The sequence below is a fragment of the Neovison vison genome, chromosome 6 (genome assembly GCF_020171115.1).
Source record: "Neovison vison isolate M4711 chromosome 6, ASM_NN_V1, whole genome shotgun sequence".
NCBI classification, from domain to species: domain Eukaryota; kingdom Metazoa; phylum Chordata; class Mammalia; order Carnivora; family Mustelidae; genus Neogale; species Neogale vison.
Window position 1 is genome coordinate 125,497,913 of NC_058096.1, and position 15,964 is coordinate 125,513,876.

The 15,964-nt window shown below is 41.8% G+C and overlaps 2 protein-coding genes across 12 annotated transcripts in view; one reads left to right on the forward strand and one right to left on the reverse strand.

Annotated features, from left to right (window-relative positions):
• Window positions 1-487: 487 nt before the first annotated feature.
• On the reverse strand, window positions 488-14,733 carry FAIM (Fas apoptotic inhibitory molecule). 6 transcript variants are annotated; one of them, XM_044252275.1, is made up of 6 exons: window positions 14,634-14,733; window positions 9,819-9,877; window positions 8,600-8,732; window positions 8,031-8,259; window positions 4,120-4,169; window positions 488-943 (listed from the first exon to the last, which is right to left on the reverse strand). In XM_044252275.1, exons 2-6 carry the CDS (start codon window positions 9,860-9,862, stop codon window positions 794-796), a joined length of 606 nt encoding a protein of 201 aa, XP_044108210.1. In that variant the 5' UTR covers window positions 9,863-9,877; window positions 14,634-14,733; the 3' UTR covers window positions 488-793. The 6 variants fall into 6 exon arrangements, with proteins under 6 accessions (XP_044108210.1, XP_044108211.1, XP_044108212.1 ...); XM_044252276.1 differs by lacking the exon at window positions 14,634-14,733 and adding an exon at window positions 14,464-14,495; XM_044252277.1 differs by lacking the exon at window positions 9,819-9,877.
• Window positions 14,734-14,754: 21 nt separating this feature from the next.
• Window positions 14,755-15,964, forward strand: part of CEP70 (centrosomal protein 70) — a 128,938-nt gene continuing 127,728 nt past the window's right edge. For all 6 annotated transcript variants that reach the window (XM_044252267.1, XM_044252269.1, XM_044252272.1 and 3 more), the window contains exon 1: window positions 14,755-15,038. The gene's annotated coding sequence lies outside the window, so the exon portion shown is untranslated. The remainder of the gene's footprint in view (window positions 15,039-15,964) is intronic.

A 15,964-nucleotide genomic window follows, 5' to 3' on the forward strand; every position in this document is an offset into this window, starting at 1 on the left:
GATGCAACTGAGGCAGCCTGGTGTAAAGTTTCCTTCTTCCTCTTGTTCTGTGCTGATTAAACAAAATGACTACATTTTCAGAAACCCATTTTTAATTAAATACTTACATGACACTATTTGGTATTTCTTTAAGTTTTCAGACAGAAAATGTTTCTCATTTTCTCCAGGTACACTAATCATATCATTATGTAATTAAACTAAAGAGATAATCTACCTGTATGGATTAAAAATATATGAAGATAGGGGCCCCTCGTGGTACAGTCAGTTAAGTGTCTAACTCTTGATTTTGTCTCAGTTAATGATCTTTGGGTCATGAAATCAGGCTCTGTGCTTTGCATGCATCAGGCTCTGTGCTTTGCACAGATTCTGCTTGAGATTCTCTCTCTCTCTGCCCCCTCCCCTGGTTCATGTGCTCTCTCTCTAAAATAAAAATTTTTTTTTTCAATGAAGATATCCATTTTCAGAAACACAGATCAAGCAGCACCAATTTTATTTTATAGCATATTTATTATAGTAAAAATTCCTCTTGTAAAACATGAGTGATTTTGGTCCATATCTTATTTTCCATTTGGCTTTAAAACATTTTACATTATTTACAAAATAAATTGCAATTTTTATGATTGATTGTACATAATTTTTTTGACCCTTGGAATATTACAGTTTCAAGTGACTAAAAAATAAACACCTGGCAGACTAAGTGTACTGAAAAGTACATATTGAACATATTTAATTACCACAGTAATTTAAAAGTCTTGATCTTTACATCTTAATATTAAAATTCATTATCATGAAGTCATTCAAGAATCTCTGGAATTTCTCTATTATCCACAATGAGACTATGGATTATCCCTTCTTTCCGCTTCCCACTACTGACAGCCTTTATGTAACAGTCATGGTTCCCAACACTGAAGTGAGTTTCAGTCCCGTCATCTACAAACTCACCCTAGGCCAACAAAAGAAGGAGGAATTAGTGTTCCAGAAACATTTATCTTTGTCTAGAGTATCAACACCATCTAAAAAGGGTGGTATAATGAAGTATCTATTAGCTAAATGTTAGACTTGGGAAAATTAAAGTCAGAAGCTTGTATTGCTAGATGCTTTTCCATGTCTGCTGTGAACTGAACATTTCTTATTTGTACCCGCTTACTATCTTGAACAATCTTAAGTTTCAGAGGGAAAAAAAAAAATCCCTTATGTCTTATGGCTGTGTGTCTATAACATGCACTATGAGACAACACTGACTACTAAAGTACAAATGGGAAGCAAGATCGCCAGCACTTACTTTGTACTGAGTCACTTGCTCTGTATCAAGAACAGTGTGCAAGCATTACTTCACTGAACCTTCTCCATAACCTGACAGCAGCATTATTACTCTCCTCACTGTACAGACCAGGGCATGGAGGCACGGAGTAGCAAAACAACCATCAGGAAGGGATAGAATGCTCTCAGCCCACTCTGAAAACTCAATTCCTCAGAATGCAAGGTGACTTACAGTAAAACACACAGATAACAAGACCAAGCACTACCTAAGCTCGCCCTGTTCTGTCTGCCGCAGCAGCTACCAGCCGTGTGTGGCAAGTCAAGCACTTGAAATGTGCTGAGTCTGAAATACCATGTGCTGCTTCAGTGCAAAACAGACACGGAGTGTGGAAGACTTAGAATGAAACAGGAATGTAAAATAACTCTAAAAACTTTTAATATTGATGTTAAATTATAATATTTTGGATATATATCTATGGCTTATATTGTATTTTTACTGGACAGGAGTTAATTTAGAGTAAAAAGATAGGGGCCAGGTAGTGCAGAGAAGAAAGGAAGAACAGGAGGGTTTGAGGATGAAAGTGGAATATGCTAGAAAACAAAGAAAGCACAACCAGGGTTAAAACTTGGCCATGAGCTTCCTGGCAGCTGGACCCGACCCAGGGAGGCCCCACAGCCATTACCCAGCCTGAGAGAGCACAGGCCGCACCAGGAAGAGCTTTTTCTGAGCTGTGGGGGAGAACCTGGCCCATAGCTCTTTACCAGAGGAGTACTGACACCACCACAAGACACTGCGGGTGCAGATTTTGCCAGATACATAATCTTGGTCATGATGCTTTGGGATGGAAAGAAAAAGGAGGGGATAAACTGTAGCTCACGGGCAGCAAAAGCAGGGGAGCACCTACTGGGGAAGGCTGCCCACATGCGGAGCTGCAGAAACTACTCTGCAAATTCAGTTTGAGTTATAGTGAGGAGGCAACTGGGTTGTAAAATGCTATTGTCCAAACACCTGTGACTTCCTGCTAATTATTGAGGAACAAAGACATTGTGTAAGAACATGACTTTGAACTTCTTACTTATTTACAACCACATTCTTAATATCACAAAACATCTCTTTACACTTACACTGGAGAATTCCTTGAGGGGGAGGGAACAGGATTCAAAACTGCCAATTTGGCATCTAGAGAATTCCAGGGAAGGAAGGAAAGGACAGGAAGGACCAGTAGGTGCCTGATCATGCTAACGATAACGAAGCTATTCCATAGGGGCCATAAAACACTGAAGAGCTCTCCAAACCTCTCTGCATAAAAGAAGTCTGGATCAGTAGATTGAACCCAGAGAGCTCTAGATTTAAATCAGTAGATCTAACCCTGCTCAAGCTCTGGTGATGGATTCTGAGTGAACTCTGATTCAATAACCCTTCAAGAATTCAAACCAGGATTAAGAAAGAGAGAAGCATCTATTTTTGTAGCATTTGGTTTCTGGCATAGGCACTTTCTCAGAAGCAGACAGCCACAAGACCCACAGGCAGGTCCTAGATAGCAGCTGAACAAATTCATCCCAGACCTCCTGCCCTCCGAGCACTGCTCCTCACCTTCCTGCACCTATCCCAGATGAAGGAGACAAGGGCAGCACTCACCATGGACAACTAGCTAAAACTGACTAGAGCAGAGTGGGTCCCATTATCTCTAGGCCTGGTGTTCATGTTGGAAGCCAGCATGAAAGGTGGGGACAGAGGAGAGTACCTCTGGCTTACCAGCAGACTCCCCGGCCCTGGCAAATTTCCACCCAGGTACTGCAGCTCCCAGTCCCACACTCCATGCTTCCCTTGATGGTCTCCTCTGCTTCTGATTGCTCCCTGTGCTATGCACACCGCTATTTCATTCTCGCTGAAATCACTCCAATAGTCATCCCACCCATGGCCATAGTGGTGCAAGCAGCTGCCAGCAAAGGCCAGACACTGTGGGGCTAGATGTGGATGTCATCATGCTTGGCCACAATGCGTGGGGTAGCCTCTGGGCACTGCTGGTCTATACATTCCACTTGTCTTCTGGGGTTGGTGACAGGGCCCTTTCCTATCTGCCTTTGTGTCATCTGACATGTGTATATTCCTCCTTTTTTAAAAACTCCACTTTTAGGGGTGCCTGGGTGGCTCAGTGGGTTAAGCCGCTGCCTTCAGCTCAGGTCATAATCTCAGGGTCCTGGGATCGAGCCCCGCATCGGGCTTTCTGCTCAGTGGGGAGCCTGCTTCCTCCTCTCTCTCTCTCTGCTTGCCTCTCTGCCTACTTGTGATCTCTCTCTGTCAAATAAATAAATAAAATCTTTAAAAAAAAAAACAAAAACTCCACTTTTAGAAAAGTCCTATCTGCTTTGAGGGTATGGTGTAAAGGCTTCCTATTTCAAGCATGACCCGTGGGGCAACATACAGCATTGGTACCAGGGGAAATGTTAGAATTTGTATTTTAACAAGATCCCACATGATTCCTACACATGCAGGTTTAAGGAGCTGTGGAATGAAGCCCAACCTTAACTTGGACAAACACAGGAGGACGCCAACCTCTGTGGGGCAGTTTTTGATGGATGTGTGAATTCCTTTTAGGACAGAGCCTGGTGCAGGAGAGGAAAGGCATCATGTGAGCTGAGGTCAGCTCTCAATAGAAGGTGTTTCCAACCCCTCCCTGCCCCAGGTGCTCTCCTGGAAAGGTCTCCAGAATTTGGAGTCAGGAGTACTTCATCTCTTTCTTGTTCTTAACCTAGAGGACCTTGGTTAATTATCAATCTCCATCATTAGGAAACGCAGCAACATTTCAGCGGCAACCCTTACCCGTGGCACTAAGAGTAATCAAAGGGTCAACTTACTGCTGTCTCCATTCTTTTACCATTGCACCATACATCCATAGTGTCTTTTTCTGTAAAAGTAACAACAACAAAAAAGTTATAATCTATGATTCAGACATAAAATTAACTCTTTATTATTTTAAAAGAAGTTTGATATACCGGACTTCTAAAACTCCATTAACTTTTCATGGCTTTCCAATTTTCTAAATTTGAAGAAACTGTTTACTCTTGGTTCACAAAATAAAAATGAAACAAAATAATCTTTTAAGAAATGATCAGGGCCTCGGCACAAATGGGTGAAGCCCTGTTGAACAAAATAAACACTGCAACACAAACTTCAGGATTAAGGATGCACAGAAATGAGTATGAGGAGGGCCCTCACCACAGACTGTTGTCAGTGACCAGATAATCCCCCAATGCCTTGCACAAAGAGCCCAGTGGATGACGGCGCAAAGAGGTCACCAAGAAAGGCTGCGACAGGGTTCATGTAGGATGGACAGCATACAGGCTTAGAAATCTAACCTTAAATTTCCTACTGGAGGGCCCAATAATCTCTATTCATTTTTGCAATGATTTCATTTTGGGGAAAAATTTTTGGATCATAAGGAAAAACACAGGCATCCCTGCTGGACTGTGCAGACTCTGTGGAGCAAACTGCTACCATGAGCCACCTGAGCATTAGTTTAGGTGTCAGGGCTCGCTTTGGGAGGCATATGCATGTATGCAAGTGTGCACAGACACGTGTGCATTTTGGGGGAGGATCCCCAGATCCAAGTGTGAATATCAGTGTTCTGGTGGGTGGCGAGGGAGAAGATTGTACTCATCAAGCAGCCACAAGATGAGCTGTGGGCATTATAAGAAGCCTAGAATCAGGACCTGTGTGCATGTGAGAAGCCTGGGGGTCAAAAACTTGCCTGCGGGTCACAGTTGAGGTGCCAGGCAGGGGCTTCATTCTAACAGCCTATCTACTCTCCAGGAACACAGTCTAGTAGGGACTCTTTTCTCCCCACACCTTGAGAAGGGAGCCTTAGAGAACAGAGATAGGCCTTTGAGTGGGGCTAAAGGAGAGAGAGGCCGAGGGGCCCAGGAGATGTGGGCCATGGTTGCCTTAGTGGCAGCCTGGGGTGCGGGGGCAGGGGCGCATATCAACGGCAGCAGCTGTAGGGAAACGGAGCTCTTCCCAACACCTGAGCCTCTGCTGAAGTAAACCATGATGGTGGTGAAGACTGGAATTTATACTGAACTCAGACCTTCTATAAAGCTATTATTAATGTGCCTCTGAAGAAATCTAACCCAGAAGACAAAAGAGAAAATTGCAATACATTTAATTATGTAAAAGTAAAAAATATTCCCACATCATTTAAGAAAACACATACGTGCATAAGCAAAGTCATACAATAAATGACAAAGTGTGGGACGCCTGGGTGCTCAGTTGGTTGGACTGCCTTCGGCTCAGGTCATGATCCCGGAGTCCCGGGATCGAGTCCCACATCGGGCTCCCAGCTCCACGGGGAGTCTGCTTCTCTCTCTGACCTTCTCCTCCCTCATGTTCTCTCTCACTGTCTCTCTCTCAAATAAATAAATAAAATCTTTAAAAAATAAATAAATAAATAAATGACAAAGTGGAAAAAAATAAGCAAAGCTCACAGCACAGACAAAAGTTTAATCTTACTAACATAGAGACTCTGAGTAATCAACAAGAAAAATAACAACAACCCAAAAGAAAGTAGGTCAGGGACGCCTGGATGGCTCAGTTGGTTAAGCAGCTGCCTTCGGCTCAGGTCATGATCCCAGCGTCCTGGGATCGAGTCCCACATTGGGCTCCTTGCTCGGCAGGGAGCCTGCTTCTCCCTCTGCCTCTGCCTGCCTCTCTGTCTGCCTGTGCTCGCTCTCTCTCCCTCTCTCTGACAAATAAATAAAAAATCTAAAAAAAAAAAAAAAAAAGAAAGTAGGTCAAAGGACATGAAGATGCATTATCAGGAAAGAAAAACAAAAGGACCTCAAATGTGAAAAGATGTTCAACTTCACTTAATTTTGAAAAAGGCAAATAAAAACAACTCTGAAATATCATTTTTCATGTAGCAGAATATTAAAAAAAATTTAAGATCTGACAACATGCTCAGCTGGAGAACCTGTGAAGAAATGGGTACTGGGAGCACAAAACAGTAAAAACACCAGAAGGGGCAATATTTGACAAACACCATGTGCCTCTTGATATAATAAAACTATAGTCTTGCAAAAAAAAAAAAAAAATTAAACCTAAATTTGACCAATTCTTCAGTCAACTACCAATGTATGGGAAACAGAGAAGAGGGACTGCCTGGCTGGCTCAGTTGATAGAGCATGTGACTCTTGACCTCGGGTTGTAAGTTCAAATCCCACTTTGGGTACAGAAATTACTTAAAAATAAAAACTATAAATGATACATATTTAAAAAAAAAAAAAAGAAAAAGAAAGAGAAACATCACAGAAGTGCTATCAACAAAATCCAAAAAAAAAAAAAAAAAAAAATTCCAGACCACAGGAAACTCTTCAAGACAAATTGATCTAGTTTCTTCAATAAATAAGCTATATAGGAGTTTCTGGGTTTTTTTTTTTTTTTCAACTATGTGCATTTAATTACTGGATAAACATTTTTTTTTAAGTTTATTGAAGTGATTTCTATACCCAGTGTGGGACTTGAACTCATGACCCTGAGATTAAGAGTCATGTGCTCCACCAACTGAGCCAGCCAGTAACCCAAACATTTTTCACTTTTTTAAGAAAATATTTAATTTATTTATTTATTTGAGAGAGAGAGAGAGGAAACTGAGCAGGAGACAGAGGGATAAAGAATCTGAAGCAGACTCTGCAATGAGCACAGAGCCCAGCATGGGGCTTGATCCTAACCAATGGTGAGATCATGACCTGAGTTGAAACCAAGAGTCAGAGGCTTAACCAACTGAACTACCTAGATGCCCCCATATTTTTCATTCTTAAAAAAATTTTTTTAAAAGAACATGGTAGCATTTGAATAGACTGTAGACTCCTTAAAGGCATGAACATCTCTTTTTCTACTGCATACTACAGTATGCTAACTGGTATTTAGCAGGTACTCAATATTATCTAAATAAATGAATCAGTGAATTACTGAGATAATCCAAATGGTCTTAACTTTAGTGATATGAGAAGCAGGAAATATGGGAGTACCAGAAGAGAGAAAAGATAGCAACTTGTAAATATTTATTTTATAGGCCTAGTAGAAACAACATAGATAGCGATCTGTAACAACAGAGCTTAGCTTAAAGATCAATGGCTGACTACTCTTTATTTTGTAATCTACTTTATCTGGACTTTGACAATTTTGAGGTGTTACAGTACTAAACTGTTTGCTACCTAGAGAAAAATTCCCTTGTTACTGATCAATCTTAAATTTCTACTGTCTCTAAACATCATTTTAAAGAGAAGTATCAATAATGACAATAATATAAATATCAATAATAAATAATAATACATCATTCTTTTTTTTTTTTTAAAGATTTTATTTATTTATTTGACAGAGATCACAAGTAGACAGAGAGGCAGGCAGAGAGAGAGAGAGGAAAGCAGGCTCCCTGCTGAGCAGAGAGCCCATGCGGGACTCGATCCCAGGATCCTGAGATCATGACCTGAGCCGGAGGCAGCGGCTTAACCCACTGAGCCACCCAGGCGCCCCATTATTTCTTTTTTTAAAACCTGTTTATAATCCTCAAATCTATCACTACAAAATCTGGCTCTCATATAAATCAGTCATTTAAATGAATACTTCGTTCACATGGTACATCAGAAATACACCTACACATACTTACACTCTCTCTACGCAAAGCTCCTATAAAGGGTCTGGATAGTTGGGGGAACTAATTAACAACCACCATAAAAAGCCAATAAATTCTGCAGAAATAGTGCTCACTTACCCAACACAACTCGAAAGTCCTCACCATCCAAACGTAATACCCAAGTATTGGTGGTTTTTGACCTGTTCTCCATATACTTCTTGAGACTTTTCCCATTAATTTCCAGAGTATATTCATATGCAAATCCACTGACAGCATCTATATTTATGGTTGCTTTTGTCTTTGCAGCTCCAACGCAGAAGGTTTCTTTGCCCACTAGTTTGAACATCCATTCTTTTCTTATCTCTTCCTAAGCAACAAAATATGAAAGTTAAAAACACACAAATGGAAGAAAACTTAATATTTAGCCTTAGAAATGCTGTAATTAAAGTGAGTAAATAGCAATGTTATTTAGATGTAATTTTATTACTTCATGATTCAAATATTTTAAGAAAATAAAAGCACTTGAAGTTTAAATGTTACACTCTATGAACTCTATAACTCTTATTAGTTTTCTTTGTCCAGTAACATGAACCAGGCCCAAATATAATCAATGTAAGAGAAAAGCCTTGAATTACATATGAAGAATCTATGTTAACAAATTCAAGCTTCTATGTATGCAATCTACAAAGTAACCTATGTTTTCCTACCTTCCCATCTACATATACCACTCGTTTGCCCGATGTGGTTCCATGTTCAAACTCGATCTTATGGACTCCATCACTTAAAGCGACATCCCAAACGGCTACGAGATCTGTCATTTTTTCCAGGCTATAAGGAGGGCTAAGGGAATAAAATAAAGCAATTACAATAGGCCAAAAGCAGTAAGAATATAACAAATCTTTCCAAGATGAAAATATCGAATTTTTTTAAAGCCCTAAAATTACAAGATATTAAAGTGACAGTACCTAAGAATTTCTACTCACAGTACATATAACTATCTTCTCCTTCTCTTACTCTTTCTTTAAGATGAAACTACTATATATGGATATATAGTCGGATAATTCTAAACAAAGTCACCTTAATATTAATAGGATTAAGAACCTATCCAGGATAGCATTCTAAGCTGGGCTACAGAAGAGTGCTTGGAAAGGTCAATAAAAAGTCTCTACTTCTTCCCTACATCCCCATTTAAAAAGCACAGTATTTAATTCTGGTATTTCTTTTTCAGATCCATTCACTCCAAAACAGGAACTCCCCAAACCTTTCATACTTAAACCCGTTAGGATTCATTTTAACAAAAACAGTTCTAATTTATTATACTGAGAAGAGAAGTCATAGAAGAAATGTCCTATCACAAAAGAAATAAAAATGTATGGAAAATGGTAATTCTTGTCTTTACTACCATAATCTTATTTAGAAAATAAAGGATTTTTGCCATAATGTTTTATCTGGCACAACTTAAATACATACTTTTGATATTAATATAAAATATATAATATTTATGTCTGTGCCCAGCATGAGTACCATATATATATTATGTAATACCTATATACAGAATATATTTGAGCCAGCTCTCTTAACTACATCTTACTCTTTATTCACTCTAATGTTGTTTGTGTACTCTACATCAGAAATGGTAAGTGGATTTTACATCATCTTGAAGTGATTGCTGAGAACTTGGGGCTAACAGAGATCTGGAGACCTTACATCCAGGCCCCATGGAAAAAGATGTGTGCCATTAGCGGCCACCTCCATTCCAGGTGTTTACTACCCTTGCTCTAAGTCACAGAAAAGCAAAACCATCTTGCAATCTGCAAGTTTAAAAAATGTGTCCTTAACAAAGTAGACTGGATAAATAATACCTGAGTGATTAAAACAATCCTGAAAGTTTGAAGAGCTAATTTTATTGCCACGCAAGACATTTACCTTTCATCATCTTCAAAGATAGGACTGTCATCTCCAGATGCCATGGATGGCAAAACAGTCTTTAATCCAATTAGCAGGCAGGAAAGAAAAAAGCAGAATTGCAGCAAAGAAAGACTGAGAGCAACAAAGAGGACATCTGCAAAGGGTTTTTTTCTAAGTTTGCAATCCATTTCTCAAATTGCATGCAGTTTCTGATGAAACAGCTTATACATACAATAGAATTGCAATCTCCAGTTGTCAGGAAAAGAAATTAAGTCATGCAAATTGGCCAATCATATTTTTCCCTGTTATAAATTTATAAATTCCTAAAACTAGAGAACAGACTCTAGTTTATTTCAAATATGATACCACATCAGAGCTGCAAGAGACCTAGTTTATTTCAAATGTGATAACCACATCAGAGCTGCAAGAGACCTAGAGACCCAGTCCTCTGGGTCCCATGCTTCTCAAACTGAGGTATAAGAAGCCTCAAGGGTATGAGGCAGTGGGTCAGGGAATACATAAAACTCCAGGATAAACAGTATACATCTTTGGGAAGCATCGATGTTACACGGTGGTAACAAATTTAAAATGCAATCCTAATATTCAGTTTTAGAAGGCTATAGATTATGGTAGAATATATAATTTTAAAAATATTTTAGGAGCACCTGTCTGGCTCAGTTGTAGAGCACATGACTCTTGATCTCGGGGTTGTGAGTTCAATCCCCATTTTGGGGGTAGAGCTTACTTAACTAAAAAAATAAGTAAAAAATTAAAAAAAAATTGTAGATACCTTCAAAGAAATTACTGGTTTGCAGGAAGCCACCAAGGATATGCTAGATCACTTTCCAACAGCAAACTTAATTTACCCATTTACTTAAGCCCACTTACTTTACTAGTGCCAATAATGAATCCACAAAATTATGTGGTTTGCTCAGGTCACTAGTAGGGCCTGAGCCAGACTAAAGCCCAGTACAACCATGCAATTACCTCAGAAGTAACTGGGGTGTAATATTAATTAAATTGTACTAAAATCAGAAGCACACATATATTTATTCACACATGCATAGGAAACCCTCCATGTTTGGAGATTTGGGATTAACAGCTGTATTCTTGCCAGACCTAGTGAAAAATAACTTCAACTATTTTTTGCTCCCCAGATCTACTCTGGCCTGGCCTTCTCCCTATAGATGTCCAAGTGTGCTCTCTCCTTGTAAAAAATGGAAGATTGCCAGACTTCTTTAGCTGGAAACAGCCAGAAGCCACAAACTGTTTTTAAAAAGATGTTAAAGAAGGGATTAACATTGATAGAAGCAATCCAGCAGCACAGAAAACATGAAAATTTTAGAATAAAAATTAAAGACTCAAATACTTTGTACCTAAAATAAATCCCTCTGTTTTGGGAGCACTTTACAAATTTGTGAATTTTTCTAATCTTAGGAAGCCCCAGGGTATCTCCTGTGCAAGTGGAGGGTATCCTGCAACTATAAAAGCAAAGAGAATATGCAGCAATAGAGGAAGCCAAATAGCATAATATAAATTTGGATAAGCCATCTTTTGCAAATCAGAGTAGGTTTAGGGATATCTTCATACTTTGCTTTATAACTTTTAGAGACCCTAGAAAGTTTAATAATTCACTATTCAAACTAGAAAGAATTGCTCAGTTTTCCATTATAATGAACTTCAATATTATCATACTACAATAAGGCATGGTATCATCTTAATTATAATAACTTTTCATATATAATATAAAAGACAACACAACAAATTAGAAGGGAAGTGAGAAATCAAGATCACATTTATTTCTTGAAAATTTTTCCTAAATCATCAACATTCATTCATATATTCATTTATTTATGGAGTATCTATCTAAAGTGCTGAGAAGTTTTAGAAATAGTGATGGTTACACAAAATTGTGGATGTACTTAATCCCACTGAACTGTACACTTAAAGACAGTTAAAATGGCAAATTTTATGTGATATGTATTTCACAACTTAAAAAAATAATATTGTAATATACAAAAAGACATTGAATTATATACTTTAAATGGGTGAATTATATGTATGTGAACTACACCTCAACAAAGTTGTTTAAAAAAAGGAAAGACCCAAGTGCCCTGATGGTAGTGTTTCTTGGAATGCGACCATTATCTATAAACAAAAGATGATCACAACTGTCCTTGTCTGCAATATCTACCTCACTCATTTGAAAAATGAGAAATACCGGGACGCCTGGGTGGCTCAGTTGGTTAAGCAGCTGCCTTCGGCTCAGGTCATGGTCCCAGGGTCCTGGGATCGAGTCCCACATCGGGCTCCTCGCTCAGCAGGGAGCCTGCTTCCCCCTCTGCCTCTGCCTGCCATTCTGTCTGCCTGTGCTCGCTCTCTCTCCCTCTCTCTCTATGATAAATAAATAAAAATCTTTAAAAAAAAAAAAAAGAAAGAAAAATGAGAAATACCTGTCACACATCTTCAAGTTACAAACTGGATTTAATAAACACATGTCATACTCTAAATTCATTCACCATGTTAATAGTTATCAGTCACTTACGTGCCAGGCACTGAATTGGACACAAAGCTTAGTGAGAGGCCGTAGAAACCAAAAGATGATTATGACACAGCCATGGGACAGTCCTTGTAATGGGAAGAAGTAAATGACAGAATGGGCCCCCAGAGAAAGGATCCCAGCCCTACCAAATAGGTGGGAAGGCCAGAGAAGACTCTGGTTTAAAACTTGAGAGAAAGGAATTAATCCACTGTCATTTTTTTTAAGAAAGATTTTATTTATTTATTTGACAGACAGAGAGAGGCAGGCAGAGAGAGAAGAGGAAGCAGGCCCCCTGCTGAGCAGAGAGCCCGATGCGGGGCTCCATCCCAGAACCCTGGGATCATGACCTGAGCCGAAGGCAGAGGCTTTAAACCACTGAGCCATACAGGTGCCCCTCCACTGTCATTCTTAAACTCTTACACATATACTTAACTTTCAGGATCAAGTGACCAAATTGAAAAATGATTATTATAAAGAAAACTCCCTCTATTTTAGCACAAAATTTAAAAAATGTAAATGAAGGGGTGTCTGGGTGGCTCAGTCAGTGAAGCATCCAACTTTTTTTTTCCTAAGGCTTTTATTTTATTTATTTGACAGACAGACATCACAAGTAGGCAGAAAGGCAGGCAGAGAGGAAGGGAAGCAGGCTCCCTGCAGAGCAGAGAGCCCGATGTGGGGCTGGATCCCAGGATCCTGGGATCATGAACTGAGCCAAAGGCGGAGGCTTTAACGAACTGAGCCACCCAGGCATCCCAAGCATCCAACTCTTGATCTCAGCTCAGGCCTTGATCTCAGGGTTGTGAGTCCAAGTCCTGCTTTGGACTCCATGCTGGGCATGGAAACTACTTTAAAAATAAAAATAAAATGAATTTTAAAACAAAAATGTAAGTGGAAAGGATGGAAAAACAAATTCCATTTATTTCCACTGATGAGGATGATGTCACTCACTTGAAACTTTTTTACATGTCTTGGAAGAAAGCTTTTTGAGTAACTAGGCATCAGCATAATCTTTTAAAAATCTCTTCCCTAGCAGTTCAACGGTCAGTTTCAGAGTAAGACCTAATTATTAAGACGTTTCTACTCTTCATCGAAACCATCTTGGGTTTAACTTGGGTTTAACCATCCTGGGGGCTGTTACGGTCTGTCCAAGCTAAACCCAAGTCCGTTTTAAAAATTACTAAGATACTCATAGTTCCCATTTCAGCAAAAGCTCTAGGTAAGGCCAGCCACAAAGTCAGTCTTCAACAAATAGGTGTTGACTCTGTGCGTCCAGACCCATGGGAAGCATTGGGACCTCCAGCAAAGTGCGTCAGGAAGCTTCAGGAGCCAGGTGTCTCCAAAGGCTACCGGAGGTACAAGAACTGGTAACTTGGGCACCTGGGTAGCTCAGTGGGTCGGGCCGCTGCCTTCGGCTCAGGTCATGATCTCAGGGTCCTGGGATCGAGTCCTGAATCGGGCTCCCTGCTGAGCAGGGAGCCTGCTTCCCTTCCTCTCTCTCTGCCTGCCTCTCTGCCTACTTGTGATCTCTCTCTGTCAAATAAATAAGTAAAATCTTTAAAAAAAAAAAAAAAAAAAAAACAACCCGGTAACTTTTCTGAGGAGCATTTTTACCCCGTAAACCACAAGCCTTACAACAGAGCCACTCTAAACAAATCATGCTCAACACACCAGACATAACAGTGCTCAAGGAATTGCTTTCCGTATTGGCTACCCACTGCAAACCACGTTCACCAGCAGGGAGGGAATCCACCAAGTCAGTCGCAGTGCGGTCACTAAGACACTGCACGGCCAGCCTGGGCCAGGCCCTGCGGAGGGACGCTGCGCTCAACCTCGCGCACACGAGCGCAGCCCAGGGAGGCCCGAAGGTCGCACAAAAACACGTGAAGCCACGGGGAGCTGCGCGAGCCGCACGCTTAGGCAAAGGAGCCGAGTTACAGCACCTCACGACCTTGACTCCGCTGAGGCGTCCAGGAAAAAACGGCTGGAATAGTATTACCTTCAGGTCGCAGGGCCTGGCCAGGAAGGAGAGACCCGCAGGCTGCCCCCGCCCCCACAGTTCCCGCCTCCGCCTCCGCCCTGGGCCCGGCCGACAGAAAACTCCCGAACACCCCGGTGCCTCACCCTCCCGGCTCACGGTCCGCGTAGACACCGCCCACCGCTCGCGGCGCCCGCCGCCGCCCCGCCGCCGGGAGATGGCCGCCGCAGCCGCGCTGCAGCGGGGACGCCGGGGCTGGGCGCAGGGGCTTCTGGGGCCCGGCCCGGGGCCTCCCCACCTGCGCCGCGGGGCTTACCTGGTCGCCGGGCACCACGGCAGGTTCTGTACCACGGAGCGCGCGGGTTCCGGCCCCGCCACCCGGGCCGCGTGGCCTTGTTCCCCTCGCCGAGAACCGGGCGCCTCCTCCTCGGAAACTGAAAGCTCGGCCGCCGCCAGTTGCGAGCGCGCCGACTCTGTGGCGCTTCAGGTCCCCTGAGGTGCCCAGCGCTGGCCGCCACCGGCCTCCGAGTGCCGCGGACGCAACCCCCGCCCGCAGCCTCAGCGATGGGCTTGGCTCTCTCTGCAGGAGCCCTGCCTCACCCCAAACCCCAAACCTTAAGCCCTGGCTGGTGGGACCCGCTGATAGAAGGCGCGGGGCCGGACGCTGGGGTAAACTGGTGGCAAAAAGAGACCCTGTGTCTGCTCTGAAGCCACTGGGCAGGTAAATCTGATTATGGCATTCGCCCCTTGAAATCTTTTCTGGTTACTTCTGTAAAGACCCAAGCTCCTTAAAGCACGCGTGAGCCCCCTTGTAGTTCTCGAATGATGCAAGCTTTTTCTCTCCACGGGCCTCTGCAGATGCTCTTCCCTCTGCTGGGCGCTCCTCCCTGCCTCTTCCCTTAGTTATCCTCCACTTGGTTGTTGAGCTTGTTGCAGGACATACAATTTTTTAAGGAAAATTATCCAGGCCCTGAACCCTTGAATTCTCCTTAGCCCTTGTCAGGGTGTGCAGTTATTTCTGTAATTTTTGCTTAATGGGTAATTTAGTCGTGGACTGAGGTTCTTGAAGGGTGGCTGCTTGACTTTCACTCGTGTATCTCGCACATCTTCACAGTGCAGGCTCATAGTGGGCTCTGATAAATACTTGTTTAAGGAATGAATGTAGAGCCTGCCTGGGTAAGTTTCAGGTGGTTTTCATTTTCGCAACCAGCAGAGAGGGAGGAGAGTTGTTGAGTGGACCATTTGAGGAGGCCAGTGAGTGGCCCCGGGGACAATAATATACAGACATTTGACAGTATTCTGGTGAGGACTCTGATGGCCCAGAAGATTGGAGGGGCATGGAGGCATCCATGCTCTATTGTGTAATTTCTTCCTCTCGCTTGAGGTTTTAATATAAAGGATCGTTTTATCTTTAGGGTTGGTAGAGTTGAAGTCATTTCTAAATGCTGAGCAAGTATGTGAGAGAAGGGGAATAGAGACACAAAAAGAAACAACCTATTAATCAGCCTGCAAAGTAGTAATGACTGAATGCTTAAGCAAATTATGTCATACAGATTCTACTTTGTGAGCACGGATTTTTTGTTTGCAACCCTGTACTGAAGGCTTCTGGAAAACAAAGACTTTTCGTATTTGTATTTTCTTCTAAAC